Source organism: Babylonia areolata, chromosome 25 (genome assembly GCF_041734735.1).
Source record: "Babylonia areolata isolate BAREFJ2019XMU chromosome 25, ASM4173473v1, whole genome shotgun sequence".
NCBI lineage: Eukaryota > Metazoa > Mollusca > Gastropoda > Neogastropoda > Buccinidae > Babylonia > Babylonia areolata.
This window is the reverse complement of record NC_134900.1, coordinates 32633955-32652369: the sequence shown is the minus strand read 5'-3', so window position 1 is coordinate 32652369 and position 18415 is coordinate 32633955. Positions and strand designations below refer to the sequence as shown.

General features: G+C 44.9%; 1 protein-coding gene across 1 annotated transcript in view; it reads left to right on the top strand.

The window, feature by feature from the left end:
• Nucleotides 1-13817, top strand: part of LOC143299679 (uncharacterized) — a 22093-nt gene extending 8276 nt beyond the window's left edge. The window contains exons 4-7 of the mRNA XM_076613025.1: nucleotides 2967-3169; nucleotides 6895-7078; nucleotides 9716-9875; nucleotides 12148-13817. Coding sequence (XP_076469140.1) covers nucleotides 2967-3169; nucleotides 6895-7078; nucleotides 9716-9875; nucleotides 12148-12732 — 1132 coding nt within the window. The 3' untranslated portion in view covers nucleotides 12733-13817. The remainder of the gene's footprint in view (nucleotides 1-2966; nucleotides 3170-6894; nucleotides 7079-9715; nucleotides 9876-12147) is intronic.
• Nucleotides 13818-18415: the final 4598 nt, after the last annotated feature.

Here is an 18415-nt window from a genome sequence, read left to right as displayed (position 1 = left end):
TTTGTCTCTCTCTCTCTCTGTCTCTCTCTGTTCTCTGTCTCTATCTCTCTCTCTCTGTTCTCTGTCTCTGTCTCTCTCTCTGTCTCTGTCACTCTCTCAGCTTTCTGTCTTTCTCTGTCTCTGTCTGTCTCTCTCTCTCTCTCTCCCGTCTTACTATCTCCGTCTTTCTCTCCGTCTCTCTCTCTCTCTTTCACACACACACACACACACAAACACACACACACACACACACACACACACACACACACACACACACACACACATGCTTGCTCGCACGTACACACACTCACACACATAATACACACTAAAACGAAACAAAAGAAATTTATTATTAAAAAAAAACAAAAAAAAAAACCAAACAAAACAAACCCAAAACAACAACAACAGACAAACAAACAAACACTACTTTTCATTGCAAAATGACCAAAATATAAAAATAAAAAGCAAGACCATTGTCATCTGTCGGTCTAGTCATCTCAACAGTCCTGTCATTCTCACCATGGACAAAAAGGCTTCATTCGCTTCCTTCTTCTCGCCTGCTTGGGTCTCCCCCGTGAGGTCCCCAGCTGAAACAGCGACAAGAGCATCACTGTGGTCATGGGAACCAGTCGTTGTAATAATAATAATAATAATGAATAATAATAATAATAATAATGGTATTTATATAGCGCTGAATCTTGTGCAGAGACAAATCAAAGCGCTTTCGCACCAGTCATTCACACGCATGCATGCATCGTTGTCCGGCACAGAACCCACACGTACTACAAACGGTGTCCAAAGCAATGACCACACAAAGACAACTCACAAACGCACGCCTGCGCGCGCACGGATTCATACGGTCACGCGCATTCGCACACATACACAAACAAACAAACGTCGCACGCGCGCACTTACACACATAATTATACATACATACATATATACACGTACGCACGTACGTACAAACACAAACACACACACAAGCACGCACTGAAGCACGCACGCGGGCGCGCGCGCGCGTCCACACACACACACACACACACACACACACACACTCACACAACAAACACACACACACACACTCACACACACACACACACACACACACTGACACACACACACTGACACACACACACACACACAAAACACACACACACACACACACACACACAAAACACACACACACACACACACACACACACACACACACACACACAAAACACACACACACACACACACACACACAACACACACACACACACACACACACACACACACACACACACACACACACACACACACACACACACACACACACAGTGTAGTATTATTCTTTGTCCACGGCCAACGAGTAAAAAGATCAATGACTGCCCGCACACAGGAAGATTATCGTTATTTATTTGTGATTGATCGTTGTTCTGACGTGACACTAACTGTAATCGAAGTAGTTCTTTACAGTCTCGTCACACCCTCTCCTGTCGAGTCACACCCCTTGTGTTCTTTTCTCTTCTCTTTCTAAAAAAAAAAAAAAAAAAAAAAAAAATTTCCGCACAGTTTGAAAACTGCACTTTTGTTTATTTCGCAGGTTATGCATTGTCAGAGTTGAAGAATAGGATTGTGTGTGTGTGTGGGTGTCTGTGTGTCTGTGTATCTGTGTCTGTGTGTGTGTGTGTCTGTTTGTCTGTCTGTGTCTGCGTGAGTGAGTGCTTATATTTGTATTTCTTTTTATCACAACAGATTTCTCTGTGTGAAATTCGGGCTGCTCTCCCCAGGGAGGGCGCGTCGCTACACTACAGCGCCACCCCCTTTTTTCTTTTTTTTTTTCCTGCGTGCAGTTTTATTTGTTTTCCCTATCGAATTGAATTTTTCGACAAAATTTTGCCAGGAACAACCCTTTTGTTGCCGTGGGTTCTTTTACGCTAAATGCATGCTGCACACGGGACCACGTTTTATCGTCTCATCCGAATGACAAGTGTCCAGACCACCGCTTAAGGTGTAGTGGAGGGGGAGAAAATATCGGCGGCTGAGCCGTGATTCGAACCAGCGCGCTCAGATTCTCTTGTTTCCTAGGCGGACGCGTTACCTCTAGGCCATCACTCTACAGTGTGTATAGGAGAATGTTTTTGTTCGATCATAACGTGTATGTGTGTGGGGAGGGGTGGAGAGGTGGACGGGTTGGGGGTGGAGGGGCATGGTGGGTGGGGAGAGGCCCCTGGCTATCTGAAGTCCTGGCTTGAGCTTTTTGTCACCGCCAACATGCACGGGCCCTGTACCAGGGCGACGCACGGTGACCCACGCACGTGGAGAGGTCGTAGGTCAAGGTTAACCAAGTCAGGTGGGTCACAGTGACCGGGGAAGTAGGTCAGTGCGATGACCCTGACCTCGACCTTGACGTCCGTGGCTGTCACTGGCAGCGGTCACCGTGACCCACTTGAGTAGGAGGCGGTTTTCCTTTGATCTAATCGGATTCTTCCGTGATCCAGATATGTATAGGGTCACCCAGGAGCTTAGAATACTTTGAAAAATCCGTGGGGTCACCTCAAGCTGTTGAGCACAGGGCCCCATTGTGCATTGTCAGGGAAGACGACAGAGCCGTGGGGGTGGGGGTGGGGTGGGGGTTGAGGAGGAAGAGGTAGGGGGAGGAGGTTTGGAAGGGAAGTACGCGCGCGCGCGTGCGTGCGTGCGTGTCCATCAATTAGACGTATGCAAATTCACTTTGAGTCATTTTGAGACTTACTGATTTTGAGTCATTTTGTGTGTGTTTGGGGGGGGAGAGGGGGATGTGTGCGTGCCTTTGTGTGTGCGTGTGATTATCATGTATGTGGATATAATTGTGTGTGTGTGCGTGTGTGTGTGTGTGTTCGTTCTTCAATTTGATATCCATTCTTTTATAGTGCTTCTGATTGTGTGCGTGTGCGCGCGCGCGTGGGTGCGCATGTGTGTGTGCGTGCGTGTACCTGCGTGTGTGGTTTTTGGTGTCCTTGCAGCGACAACCAGATAGCCAACCCCCCACAGAACCTGTTGCGCAGCTTCATGGAGGGCGAACCCTGGCGTAGCAACAAGATCCAGATCAACCTGGAGTCGAACCCGTTCTCCTGCACCTGCGACATTCTGGACTTTCTGCACCTGTTCAACCACTACAAGGACCGCCGCAAAATTCGCCGTCCGTTTTGTGAAGGACTGTCAACAGGTGGGCTATCAGTGTGTGTTGTGAAGGACTGTCAACAGGTGGGCTATCAGTGTGTGTTGTGAAGAACTGTCAACAGGTGGGCTATCAGTATCAGTGGGTGTTATGAAGAACTGTCAACAGGTGGGCTATCAGTATCAGTGGGTGTTGTGAAGGACTGTCAACAGGTGGGCTATCAGTATCAGTGTGTGTTGTGAAGGACTGTCAACAGGTGGGCTATCAGTGGGTGTTGTGAAGGACTGTCAACAGGTGGGCTATCAGTATCAGTGTGTGTTGTGAAGGACTGTCAACAGGTGGGCTATCAGTATCAGTGGGTGTTGTGAAGGACTGTCAACAGGTGGGCTATCAGTGGGTGTTGTGAAGAACTGTCAACAGGTGGGCTATCAGTATCAGTGGGTGTTGTGAAGGACTGTCAACAGGTGGGCTATCAGTATCAGTGGGTGTTGTGAAGGACTGTCAACAGGTGGGCTATCAGTATCAGTGGGTGTTGTGAAGGACTGTCAACAGGTGGGCTATCAGTATCAGTGTGTGTTGTGAAGGACTGTCAACAGGTGGGCTATCAGTATCAGTGGGTGTTGTGAAGGACTGTCAACAGGTGGGCTATCAGTATCAGTGGGTGTTGTGAAGGACTGTCAACAGGTGGGCTATCAGTATCAGTGGGTGTTGTGAAGGACTGTCAACAGGTGGGCTATCAGTGGGTGTTGTGAAGGACTGTCAACAGGTGGGCTATCAGTATCAGTGGGTGTTGTGAAGGACTGTCAACAGGTGGGCTATCAGTGGGTGTTGTGAAGGACTGTCAACAGGTGGGCTATCAGTATCAGTGGGTGTTGTGAAGGACTGTCAACAGGTGGGCTATCAGTATCAGTGGGTGTTGTGAAGGACTGTCAACAGGTGGGCTATCAGTGTGTGTTGTGAAGGACTGTCAACAGGTGGGCTATCAGTATCAGTGGGTGTTGTGAAGGACTGTCAACAGGTGGGCTATCAGTGGGTGTTGTGAAGGACTGTCAACAGGTGGGCTATCAGTGTGTGTTGTGAAGGACTGTCAACAGGTGGGCTATCAGTATCAGTGGGTGTTGTGAAGGACTGTCAACAGGTGGGCTATCAGTGGGTGTTGTGAAGGACTGTCAACAGGTGGGCTATCAGTATCAGTGGGTGTTGTGAAGGACTGTCAACAGGTGGGCTATCAGTATCAGTGTGTGTTGTGAAGGACTGTCAACAGGTGGGCTATCAGTATCAGTGGGTGTTGTGAAGGACTGTCAACAGGTGGGCTATCAGTTTCAGTGGGTGTTGTGAAGGACTGTCAACAGGTGGGCTATCAGTATCAGTGTGTGTTGTGAAGGACTGTCAACAGGTGGGCTATCAGTATCAGTGTGTGTTGTGAAGGACTGTCAACAGGTGGGCTATCAGTATCAGTGGGTGTTGTGAAGGACTGTCAACAGGTGGGCTATCTGTATCAGTGTGTGTTGTGAAGGACTGTCAACAGGTGGGCTATCAGTGGGTGTTGTGAAGGACTGTCAACAGGTGGGCTATCAGTATCAGTGGGTGTTGTGAAGGACTGTCAACAGGTGGGCTATCAGTATCAGTGGATGTTGTGAAGGACTGTCAACAGGTGGGCTATCAGTATCAGTGAATGTTGTGAAGGACTGTCAACAGGTGGGCTATCAGTGGGTGTTGTGAAGGACTGTCAACAGGTGGGCTATCAGTATCAGTGTGTGTTGTGAAGGACTGTCAACAGGTGGGCTATCAGTATCAGTGGGTGTTGTGAAGGACTGTCAACAGGTGGGCTGTCAGTATCAGTGTGTGTTGTGAAGGACTGTCAACAGGTGGGCTATCAGTATCAGTGGGTGTTGTGAAGGACTGTCAACAGGTGGGCTATCAGTATCAGTGGGTGTTGTGAAGGACTGTCAACAGGTGGGCTATCAGTGTGTGTTGTGAAGGACTGTCAACAGGTGGGCTATCAGTATCAGTTGGTGTTGTGAAGGACTGTCAACAGGTGGGCTATCAGTATCAGTGTGTGTTGTGAAGGACTGTCAACAGGTGGGCTATCAGTGGATGTTGTGAAGGACTGTCAACAGGTGGGCTATCAGTATCAGTGGGTGTTGTGAAGGACTGTCAACAGGTGGGCTATCAGTATCAGTGGGTGTTGTGAAGGACTGTCAACAGGTGGGCTATCAGTATCAGTGTGTGTTGTGAAGGACTGTCAACAGGTGGGCTATCAGTATCAGTGGGTGTTGTGAAGGACTGTCAACAGGTGGGCTATCAGTATCAGTGGGTGTTGTGAAGGACTGTCAACAGGTGGGCTATCAGTATCAGTGTGTGTTGTGAAGGACTGTCAACAGGTGGGCTATCAGTATCAGTGGATGTTGTGAAGGACTGTCAACAGGTGGGCTATCAGTATCAGTGGGTGTTATGAAGAACTGTCAACAGGTGGGCTATCAGTATCAGTGGGTGTTGTGAATAACTGTCAACAGGTGGGCTATCAGTATCAATGGGTGTTGTGAAGAACTGTCAACAGGTGGGCTATCAGTATCAGTTGGTGTTGTGAAGGACTGTCAACAGGTGGGCTATCAGTATCAGTGGGTGTTATGAAGAACTGTCAACAGGTGGGCTATCAGTATCAGTTGGTGTTGTGAAGAACTGTCAACAGGTGGACTTTCAATCTGAGGGTCCCGGGTTCGAATCTCGGTGACGGCGCCTGGTGGGTAAAGGGTGGAGATTTTTCCGATCCCCCAGGTCAACATATGTGCAGACCTGCTAGTGCCTGAACTCCCCTTCGTGTGTATGCGCACGCAGAAGATCATACACGCACGTTAAAGATCCTGTAATCCATATCAGCGTTCAGTGGGTTATGGAAACAAGAACATACCCAGCATCCACACCCCCGAAATCGGAGTATGGCTGCCTGCATGGCGGGGTAAATAAACAAGAAATGGTCATATACGTAAAATGTTACATGTCTGTCTGAGTGTGTATGTGTGCGTGCCTGAAATCTGATTGAATGGCACGGGAAACGAATGATGAGCGCCCAGTGGCATTGAGCCGTCAATCGGCTTTACTCAGGTAAGCAGCCCGTTGTGCAAATGACCCCGTGTTTGTAAAGTGCTTAGAGCTTGGTCTCCGACCGAGGACAGGCGGTATAGAAGTATCCGTATCAATCAGTCAGTCAAAAAACCTAGGCTATTGTTTTTTGTTTGTTTTTGACTCACTTGTGTAAACAAAGTGAGTCTATGTTTTAACCCGGTGTTCGGTTGTCTATGTGTGTGTGTGTGTCCGTGTGTCTGTGTGTCCGTGGTAAACTTTAACATTGACATTTTCTCTGCAAATACTTTGTCAGTTGACACCAAATTTGGCATAAAAATAGGAAAAATTCAGTTCTTTCCAGTCATCTTGTTTAAAACAATATTGCACCTCTGGGATGGGCACAAAAAAATAAAAAAGGAGCCTAATTATATGCAAACTGCATTTACTGTTATATTTATATTTTTTGTATTCTCTAAACTTGGCACTTTGACCTCTTATTCTGACACAACAACTAGAGGAGTCATTATTATCATTTTTTGTTCAAACAGGAACTTCTTTTGCTAAGCATGGAAGTTTTATTTATTTTGCAAACGTTTTGGTGCAGATAGTAAAAAAGGGAAATTACTCTGTAATTAATGCTAGGGGACGTAATTTATCACAAGTGAGTCTTGAAGGCCTTGCCTCTCTTGTTTGTTTTTGTTTTTCAGCCAGGTTCTGGGGGTCCGTGGAGAAGTACCGGTGCTATGCCCCGAGGCCCAGGTTCAACTGCAGTCTGGAGGACACCGGGCTGAGCGTCCAAAACTGTCTGCTGACCATCACGCAGGAGATTCTCATCTACGTCGTCTGTCTCTTGGGCATCTTCTTCCTTCTCGTCTACATCCTGCTCTACAAGTCAGTTGGATGGTTCTTTTTTGGTTTTTAGTGTGTGTGTTGTGTGTGTGTGTGTGTGTGTGTGTGTGTGTTTCTTTTCTCTGTGTGTCTGTGTTTTGTGTTTTGTGTGTGTGTGTGTGTGCGTGTGAGTGTGTGTGTGTGTGTTGTGTTGTGTGTGTGTGTGTGTGTGTGTGTTTTGTTTCTTTTCTCTGTGTGTGTATGTGTGTCTGAGTCTGTGTGTCCGTGTGTGTGTGGTGTTGCGTTTTTTCTTTCTTTCTTTATTCCGAGCGAATAAAAAAATATTTAAAAAAAAAAAAGAAGCCAGTTTTAGGATAGATACTTTTGTCCTGGCGGCGGTGTCGGAAGCAAGACTCGCAGAGAGGCGGACACATTTTGCTGGTTTCAAAATCACCGCTGATAGAGGAGGGAAGGAGACCGCCACACACAAGACACCGAACCAGCTTTGAAGAAAGTGAACTTTTTGTTTTGTCAAAAAGCAAACACACACACACACACACACGCCCCCAAGCCCCCCCCCCCACCCCCCACACACACAGCAACTCAGTTCATAGGCAAAGTGGGTCAGTAGGTCAACCGGGATCACCACTTTTTTTTTTAGTGATGATAGGCGAAATGGGAACAGACGCGGGGGGGGGGGGGGGGAACAGGGCGAATCAAGACACAGACACGATGACTCAGACCCATCGTAGCAGTCCGCCGATCATATAAGATAACAAGAGAGGCAAGGCCTTCAAGACTCACTTGTGATAAATTAAGTCCCCTAGCATTAGTTACAGAGTAATTTCCCTTTTTTACTATCTGCACCAAAACGTTTGCAAAATAAATAAAAATTCCATGCTTAGCAAAAGAAGTTCCTGTTTGAACAAAAAATGATAATAATGACTCCTCTTGTTGTTGTGTCAGAATAAGAGGTCAAAGTGCCAAGTTTAGAGAATACAAAAAAATATAAATATAACAGTAAATGCAGCTTGCATATAATTAGGCTTCATTTTTTTTTGTGTGTGTGTGCCCATCCCAGAGGTGCAATATTGTTTTAAACAAGATGACTGGAAAGAACTGAATTTTTCCTATTTTTATGCCTAATTTGGTGTCAACTGACAAAGTATTTGCAGAGAAAATGTCAATGTTAAAGTTTACCACGGACACACACACACATACACACACACACACACACACACACACACACACAGACAACCGAACACCGGGTTAAAACATAGACTCACTTTGTTTACACAAGTGAGTCAAAAATGCGACTGGTAAACATAGTGGTCCTATTTCACGTCATACCAGCCAGAACCATAGCAGGGTCAAGTGATGTCAAGTCACCCCGGAAGGCTCTTCTGAATCCATCATTTGTTCTGGGCTAGTCAGTTGGAAACTGAAACCATCATAAATATGGCAAAACTGTGTTCCGATTCGGAATATTGTGTGTTCCACTCTCTCCATACAATGAGTGAGTGTGTGTGTGTGTGTGTGTGTGTGTGTGCGTGTGAGTGTGAGTGTGTGTGTCTGTTTTTCTTTTCCACAGTGTGTATAATGTGTCTATGTCTGTTTCTATGTGTGGGCGCGTGTGCGTGTGTATGTGTTTGTGCGTGTATGCGTGTGTGTGTATGTGTGTGCGTGTGTGTGTATGTGTATATGTGTGTGTGTGTGTATGTGTGTGTGTGTTTGTGTGTGACTGAGACTCGTGTGATTGTTTGTCACAAGACCCCAAATGTAAGTGTGTAGGAACACAGTGTTGTGACGAAGCACCGAATAATAAGGAAGAATGATATGGTTATCTGTCTTTCAGTCCATGTATTGTAAATGATAAGCCTGTCCATTGCCCTTCATGCTGCTGCTGATGATGATGACGATGATGATTGTGGTGATGAGGTGGTGGTGGTAGTGGTGATGATGGTGGTGGTGATGATGATGGTGGTGGTGGTGATAGTGGTGGTGATGGTGATGGTCGTGGTGGTGATGAAGTTGATTATGATGATGATTGTGGTGGTGGTGGTGGTGGTGATGTTGATGGTTGTGGTGGTGGTGGTGGTGGTGGTGGTGATGTTGATGGTTGTGGTGGTGGTGATGGTCGTGGTGGTGATGATGGTGGTGGTCGTGGTCGTGGTGATGGTGGTGGTGGTGGTGATGGTGGTGGTGGTGATGGTGGTGGTGGTGGTGATGGTGTTGATTATGATGATGATCGTGGCGGTGGTGGTGGTAGTGGTAGTGGTGATGTTGATGATGATGACGGTGATGGTGATGTGGTGGTGATGATGGTGGTGGTGATGATGATGATAATGATGATGATGATGATAACGATGATGATATCGACGAAGACGACGACGACAACGACGACGATGTAGTAGTGGTAGTGGTAGTGGTGATGTTGATGATGATAACGGTGACGGTGACGGTGATGTGGTGGTGATGATAATAGTGATGATGGTGGTGGTGATGATGATGATAATAATGATGATGACGATGACAACGATGATGATATCGACGAAAACGACAACAACGACGACGATGATGATGATGATATTGATGGATGGACGGACGGATGGACGGATGAATGAGTGGAACACTGAGCACACACTGTAGCTTCAAAGCTGGGTAGTGGTACACACGCACCGTACACGGGTGGGTACACAGGTACCGGTGGCAGGTGAGGTTCTGGCTGTACACCATGCACGTACGGCTGACCAGAGCCCAGGGAGGGGCGGAGGGCAGGGGTCCAGGGAGCAGGGGCCGGGCCCGCTTCAACACCTTCGTGTCCTATTGCTCGGAGGACAGCCACTTCGTGCTCACCCAGGTCAGAGGGCCCGGCTGTGCTTTGCATAGGAGCACTTGTTGCTGCTGCTTCAACGTGCTGCTTTCCTTTTTTTTTTTTTTACTCTACTGTCCTCCTCTCGTCAGATTCACCAGTTTTGTTTTCCTTTCGGTGTGTGTGTGTGTTTTGTAGTAGGTTGTGTGTGTGTGTGTGTGTGTGTGTGTGTGTGTGTGTGTGTGTGTGTGTGTGTGTGTTTTGTAGTAGGTTGTGTGTGTGTGTGTGTTTTGTAGTAGGTTGTGTGTGTGTGTGTGTGTGTGTGTGTGTGTGTTTTGTAGTAGGTTGTGTGTGTGTGTGTGTGTGTGTGTTTTGTAGTAGGTTGTGTGTGTGTGTGTTTTGTAGTAGGCTGTGTGTGTGTGTGTGTGTGTGTGTGTGTGTGTGTGTGTGTGTGTTTTGTAGTAGGTTGTGTGTGTGTGTTTTGTAGTAGGTCGTGTGTGTGTGTGTGTGTGTGTGTGTGTGTGTGTGTGTGTTTTGTAGTAGGTTGTGTGTGTGTGTGTGTGTGTGTGTGTGTGTGTGTGTGTGTGTGTGTGTGTGTGTGTGTTTTGTAATAGGTCTTTATTTTGGTTTGTTTTCCCCCACTTTCTGCTGTTGTTGTTTTTTTAAAAATATTTATGTTATTTTATTTTCCAATTCAGTGATAACACAGAAATTTAACGTAAATACTTTCATGGGAAGAGGAGGGTTCCCCCACCCCCCACCCACCCCCTCTTTCTTGTTTTATGACTGCTTTGCTCTGCTCCTTCTGTCTCTGTCGCTCTCTCTGTCTGTCTGTCTGCCTTTCTCTGTCTCTCTCTGTTTGTCTGTCTCTCTCTCTGTCTTTCTCTGTCTCTCTGTTTCTGTCTGTCTGTCTGTCTACCTGTCTGTCTCTCTGTTTCTTTCCGTCTGTCTGCCTGTGTCTGTCTTTCTCTCTCTGTCTGTTTCTGTCTGTTTTTGTCTTTCTCTGTCTCTCTGTTTCTTTCTGTCTGTCTGTCTTTGTCTTTCTGTTTCTGTCTCTCAGTCAGTCTGTCTCTCTGTTTCTGTCAGTCTGTCTCTCTGTCTTTCTCTGTCCCTCTGTGTGTCTCTGATTCTCCATCTCTATTTATCTTGCGTGTTCTATAATAATTTTGTACAATGACGACAAAATGTTAAAGTAGGCTGGGTGTTATCTACAGATCTCAACACTGCCTCTCTCATGAAAACTTATTTCCAGTCGCGTTTTGATGCACATGCACACACGCATGGGCGCACGCACTCACGCTCACACACGCACACACGTGTACACACACACACTAACACACACACACACACACACACACACACACACACACACACATACACACACATTCTTTAACAATTCAAATCCACCTCTTCACCTTTATTTTAAAAAAATAAATAAATAAAGAAGTGTTTATAAAGTCATAGTTATAATGACAGAGTCGTTATCAGTTGTGAGTTTGTTTTTCTCCACTGTTCTTCAGTTCAATTCGATTCAAAAGACGTTGTTGATCAAATAACACAGTAGATATTCTTTCCGTCACGTTGCATACCTACAGTTTCCTTTCTCAGTTCACAGTTCTGTAGAACCAAATGGCTGTGCATGTTCCTTTCCCAACTCGGGGTCTGTTTAATCAAATGAAACAGAACAATTGTTTGTTTGTTTTTCTCCCTGTCAGCGTGTAGTTGTACAATTTCCTTTCCCAGTTCACAGCCCGTTTCACGTAGCAAACCTTCTTCCGCCTCATGTTGTATATGCATATACCCCTACCTGGCCGTATTCAAGAGAACATCGTGTCTGAGGGTAAATGTGTACCTGCGGGTAATCTGCCTGAGGCAAGGCAAACTGTCCGAGGGTAAGCAATATCCAGTATTCATGAACACAAGAGTCTACCCGCGTGTCTACAAACCCGAAAGCAATTTACCCTTACTACCTGCCAAGGGTGACTGCCTACGAAGCATATGGCGAATCCTTTTGCAGCATTTTTCTTTCTTTTTTTTAAAAAGGGAAAACAGGCGTGCTTTACGGATAGCACGTGTTTTGCGAACTCTCTCGACAATGTTCCGAGCTGTGGTGCATGAGAAGTGAAACTGAGAGCATGCTCAGACCGGGAATCTTGGGATTAAAAAAAAAGACGATGGGTCAGCTGTCTGAGCAAATCGCGTGTATCTTGAATACGAAGATAACTTATCCGTCAAGGTAAAACTGTACCCGTGGGTCCCAACCATGTCAAAGATAACTTGCCTGAAGGCAAAATGAATTTTGTCTTGAATTCGGCCCCAGGTGGTACCAGCTCTGGAGCGGGCCCGCCGCCTGCCGCTGTGCATCCACGAGCGGGACTTCATCCCGGGCCGCTACTTCTCGCAGAACGTGGTGGAGCGCATGGAGGAGTCACGCAACGTGCTGCTCGTACTCTCCAACGCCTTCCTGCAGAACGACTGGTGCCGCTTTGAGCTCTTCGTGGCGCAGAAGTACGGGCTCATCTACCGCCAGATCCCCATCACCGTGCTGGTGCTGGAGCGGCTCCGGGTGGACCTGATGGACGCCCACGTGGTCACCATGATGCAGGCCACCCCGGGCATCGAGTGGCCCGGCCGCCAGGGCAACGACCGGGACCTGGCCAACTTCTGGAGCCGCCTGGGGCAGACCCTGGGCAGTGGTGGTGGGCAGGCCACCAGAGCCATCCGCTATAACCACCACCACCACCACCACAGGGCACACTCCGTCAGCGAGGGTGCTGTGGCTTCACACTCCTCCTCTGCTACCACGGCGGCGGTGTCGGCGGCTGTGGGTGGTGGTGGTGGTGGGGGTGTGGGTGACAGTGGTGACAGGGTGAGAGGGGAAGGCGGTAGTGGTGGTGACAGGTAGAGGGAAGGTGGGTGTGGCGGGAAGGAGAATGAAGGTGGTGGTGGCGACAGGGAGATCTTTCTTTCTTTCTTTCTTTTGCGTTCGACAGCTAGCAGTCAGGGTCGAAGTCCGAGGGATGCCACAAACTCGGACGTCCGGTGAAGACCGGCTGCCGTCCCCCAGAGACAGGGAGATAAATACCACGGAGGAAGAAGCCAACAAGCGGCAACCATAATTACTGATCATTTTGTTGTTGTTTTTCCGTTTTCCTTGCCCCCCCATTTCCCCCTCACCCTCACTCTCTATTGCATCAGGCCTGTTGCCAGGCTTTGGTAGGATTGGACAAAGTGTATTATTTATTATGATGGACAGCAACGGTTTCTGAATGTAGTTTATTTTTGGAGGGACGAACAATACATGATTAAGAATCTTTAAAATAAAAAGACTGTGGAAATATAACAACCGGTGACAGTGTATGTGTGTGTTAGGGGGGGTGTGGGGGGGGGGGGGGCTCACTTCTTGCTCACAGGTCTGATTCTAATAAAGTTAGAAATGGAGAAAAGTTTATAAGAAAACAAAAATCTAACTGTTGTCAAACAAGTGGACTGAAGCGTCCAGTGTTTCAGACCATAGATCTGTCTTCACGGATGTTCACATGTGGAAGTTAGCATGTATCTTGTCCAAAGAGCAAGATGCTGATCTGCATATATTTTAAAAACTTTTTTTTTTCTTTTTTTTTTTGTAAAAAAAAAAAGTTGGTGTCGAAAGGATTGTAAAGAATAAATATAAAAAACACACACAACATCTAAGAAACAATGACTTTATGCTTACAGGGGAATAGTTTTTGCTACAGGATCCGATTCTCAGTCATGGAAGTTTGCACATGTATGTCCACCATGTTGATTTTACAGATGTATTTAGGTATGTATGATGTCAAAATGGCTTCAAATGAACTGCAGAAAAGGTAGTGATTACGTATGTGCAGGATTATGTTTGAGGATCTCATTCTGGGCACTTGTATATCCAGTATACTTATTTGATTTATTTAAAAGTATCTCATTTCAGAAAATTTCATCAATGAAAATGACCCGTGAGAATCAACTTTTTTTTTTCAAATTTGAGTTGGTGTACACATGCCCAGTTTACTGATTTCTTTCTTTTTTTTTTTCTTTTTTTGCCAAAAGTATCTCATTTCAGAAAATTTCATCAATGAAAATGACCCGTGAGAATCAACTTTTTTTTTTTTTAATATTGAGTTGGTGTGCACATGTCCATGATTTTACTTATTGTAAAAAAAAAAAAAAATTTGATTACAGAAAATTTCAGAAGTGAAAAGGACCTGTTACAAGTAATAATCTGTCTTCCTTTTTTTCCCCCTATAATCTTTTCTGACCAGCACTTGAATCATACATTAGCACAAACAAAGGAGAGGGGTTGTGAGAGGGAGGGAGGGGAGGCACTACAGTAAGATAAGAAGAAGTGACAATAATCAACATTCTTCCTCAATTTCTTGGGAGGTGTCAAAACGTATGGAAAGAAGAAGTGACAATAATCAACATTCTTCCTCAAGTTCTTGGGAGGTGTCAAAACGTATGGAAAGAAGAAGTGACAATAATCAACATTCTTCCTCAAGTTCTTGGGAGGTGTCAAAACGTATGGAAAGAAGAAGTGACAATAATCAACATTCTTCTTAGGAGCTAGCAATGCCACACCTCTCCCCAACCTCCAAGGCTGCCACACATGGCATGCACACACCTCCACAGGCAAATATTCATTTTTGTATTTGTATTTCTTATTATCACAACAGATTTCTCTGTGTGAAATTCGGGCTGCTCTCCCCAGGGAGAGTGCGTCGCTATACTACAGTGCCACCCTTTTTTTTTTTTTACTTTTTCCTGCGTGCGGTTTTATTTGTTTTTCCTTTTCCTGTCGAAGTGGATTTTTTCTACAGAATTTTGCCATGAACATCCTCTTTGTTGCCGTGGGTTCTTTTACGTGCGCTAAGTGTATGCTGCACACGGGACCTCAGTTTATTGTCTCATCCGAATGACTAGCATCCAGACCCCCATGCAAGGTCTAGTGGAGGGGGAGAAAATATTGGTGGCTGAGCCGTGATTCGAACCAGCGCGCTCAGATTCTCTCGCTTCCTAGGCAGACGCATTACCTCTAGGCCATCACTCCACACAGCTGACAGCTCCATAGAAAACTGAAGTCCTTGAATGACACTCAACTGCCATTGTGCATTATTTGACAGACAGGTATTTATATTAATGTACAGGTATGCATTATGTTGAATAGCAGTCATTCTATGTGATGGTACCGATTAGTTTGTATTTTGGTGTGGTGTAGTGTAGTGTAGTGTAGTGAAGTGTGGTGTGGTCTGGTGTAGTGTAGTGTAGTGGAGTGTAGTATACTGTAGCGTAGTGCAGTGGGGTGTAGTTTAGTATGGTGCACTACTAACAGTGCAGTGTGGGGTTGTAAAGTGTAGCGTTGTATTTCTTGTCACAATGGATCTCCCTGTATGAAAAAAAAAAAAAAAATCCAGCTGTTCTTCCCAATGTGATTGTGTCACACCAGTACTGCAGCACATCATTTCTTCTTCTTTTTCTCTTGAGTTTGTTATTTACTTATCAAAGTTGGTTTTTGTTTTTTTAAACAGAATGTTGCCATGGACCCGTTGTGTCGTCATTGGTTCTTCAGTGTTCATGCAACACACATACCCTTGAATTGTCAATCATCCATAATACTAGCACCCAGACCAGGACTCTAGGTCTGCTCGAAGGGGTGAAGTTAGAAATAGCAACCTTCCATAACTCAAACCAGGAACCATGAGGTCACTACTGCACTAATAAACTGGTTATGCTCATAGTTCAAGATTTTGGCTTCTTTATACTTTTCAGTGCCTTCCCCAGAAGTGAATTGTCATCATAATTATGTAGAATGTGTGTGGAAAAATACGATTTCCCCCCCTATTTTTAAGCCAAATTAGGTGTTGACAAAGTATTTCCAGTGAAAATGAATTTATTAAAAGTTAACTACAGACACATTCATACAAACACACTCAGGTTATTACACACTCATTTTATTTACACACGTGAACCAAGTAAGGTGGGAGAAGGGTTCTAAGATCCTCTGAAGAGAAAAATACTGGGGCCTCTTCAACAGAAAGAGAAAGAGAGCAGAGTCTTTACTCAACCCTGTCCAGGCCTTAAGACTGATTGTAAAAAGGATGGAGGGTAACTTTCTGAACACCAGCTGTAAATGTATGATGATCAGTCGTGTCTGACTGTGGATATCGGAACAGCAGAGGAGACAACTGCTGTCCCTGACTGTCTGGGCAAGTATTTTATTTTAGTGGTGAGTGTTTAGCCCTAATTACATCCCCACTCTCTTGGCCAAGAGGGTTTTGGACAATCAACACTGCAATGGTCCCCAAAGGCCAGCTAGGCCCCCAAAGGCTGCAGTTATAAGAGCCAGTGCAATCTTGCCTCCTAGTTTTAGAGGAACAGTCCTTCACAAGACTAAGCTGTTAATGAATTCCCATAGCAGTGGAGAAAACATCACGAGTATAGAGTTCTCACTTTGCTGATGACTCAACTGTAAGACATGACAATCTCGCCTGCTTCATTCCGACTTTATGTATTGGAAATTTGTAAACTAAGCCTGACCCGGTGTTTGCTGTGTTGTATGTTGCCCGATAACATCAATATTTCCTCAATGCCTGTTATGCAAATCTAAATTTGCGTACAGTATTACCATGACTGATGTACTTCTGTCTTTTTTGTTTACACTAATTTTGTTAATACAGTTCGAGTGTACATATGTACATAAAATTATGTACAGATTCACCATGGTAAATGAACTGTGCCTGTCTTGTTGGCTGTTCTTTGATTATTTCTTCTTAGTTCACAGCCAGTTTCAAATCAGACGATAGATGCTACAGATTGTGGCTGGTGTGTTATTAAAATAATCACATTCTCCACTGCATCGAATGTCACAAGGCAAGCCCTCACCTGCAACCTGCAGGGGAAAAGAAATAGAGGCCGGCCAAGAAATATGACGGTGTGACCTGGAGGCAGACATGAAGAGGATAGGCCGCACCTGGGGACAGCTGGAGCGTCCGAGATGGCTGGAGAGTGCTTGTGCCAATGTCCCAGGCGGGGCAACAGGCATGGGTTAGTGGAGGGGAGGTGTTAATATCAAACGATGACAGTCAACAGTTTCTAGACTTCCTGCAGATTGTGGATGCCATGTTTCAAAGAAATGACGACAGTTTGAAGACTCATGTGAAAATGACTTTGCTTATGTGAACTTGTAGCATGAACAATCTCATGCCAAATCAGTGAATGTGTTCAGCAAAAACTGGACAAACACATGAATGTGATCAAGTATACAACATACAATCAGTGTGTCTATGTCAGTCCATCCCCTTCCCCTTTGGGATGCCAGGGGTCTTTCAGTATAAATAGCATTCTTGCCTTCTGTCTGGAAATTCTGTGCTAGAAATTTTCTTTTCTATTGCTCTCTTTATTCCAGTCTTTTATCTTCCTTCACTGATGTCTTTTCTGCCTTCCCTGTCCATTCCTTTTTTCAGGCAAGCCCCAGCACTTTTTTTTTTCATGGTCTGTGATGTACTGTCTGTGCAGTTTTGCTCTGGCAACAAGGTAGTGAAATTGTAAACACTGGGATGGGCACTAGCTGTCCATTCTGCAGTGTTATTTTCCTATATGGCCTTTTTATGTTTTTGTTTTTTGTTGGGTTTTTGTTTGTTTGTTTGTTTGTTTGGCTTTCAAGTATATTTTCTAACCTTTTTTACATTTTTTGTAATCTGGAGATGATCACTTAGGGGTCAATGTATGCAGCACGGCCTAGTCTTTATTTGCCCAAAGGATCTAAATGATCAGGATAATGTGTCATAAACTGTTTTGTGGGTTTGTCTTGGTGCATTTTTGTCTTCAATTTAACATCTTTCCAATTTGTCATATTAGTGTGTGTTTTTGTTGTTGTTTTTTTGGTGCGTGCATGTGTGTGTGTGTAGATTCGACATTTACATGTTGAGGTGGTTGAGCACGTGTATAGTTTGGCAGTCCTAATATGGCCCTGTGCTGTTGGCTTGACTACAAACAACAATAAACAAATAAGTCAATCCCTTGGGAAGACACGTACAGCTGTTCATGTAAAAAGTCTGAAAATTAAACAAAAATTGTCAGTGTACATTCTACATTATATGTGCCTGACAAGAGATGAGAGAAGTGTGCAGCTGCTGTGAACATTAAAAACGAAGAAAAAAAAAAGGAATAATAAAACAACACATTCTCTAAACTTTCTGAGACCTTGAAATAACATTATCTCGTTCAGGGCCTGACGAACATAATTGGAATGGACTGTACAAATAAGACACACAAGCTAGACTGAGAAAAAAAGGATTTGTTTTATGCTGAAGTCATACAGTTTTTTTCTTCTCGTGCTTGGCCGAGTTACAGACACAGTATCATTTTTGTGACAATTCATAATCTTGTATTTCAAGTCATTCCATCACACTCACCTCTGTTTTTGTTTTGTGGTATTGGCATTTGATTAGTTGAGGGTTTTTTTTTTGTTTTTTGTTTTTTGTTTTTTTGCAGCTGGGATTGAACTTTGGTAACTGTATCTTGCAAATCCTTGAAGTGATATCCGAAAACACAACATGATCACAATATTTTCA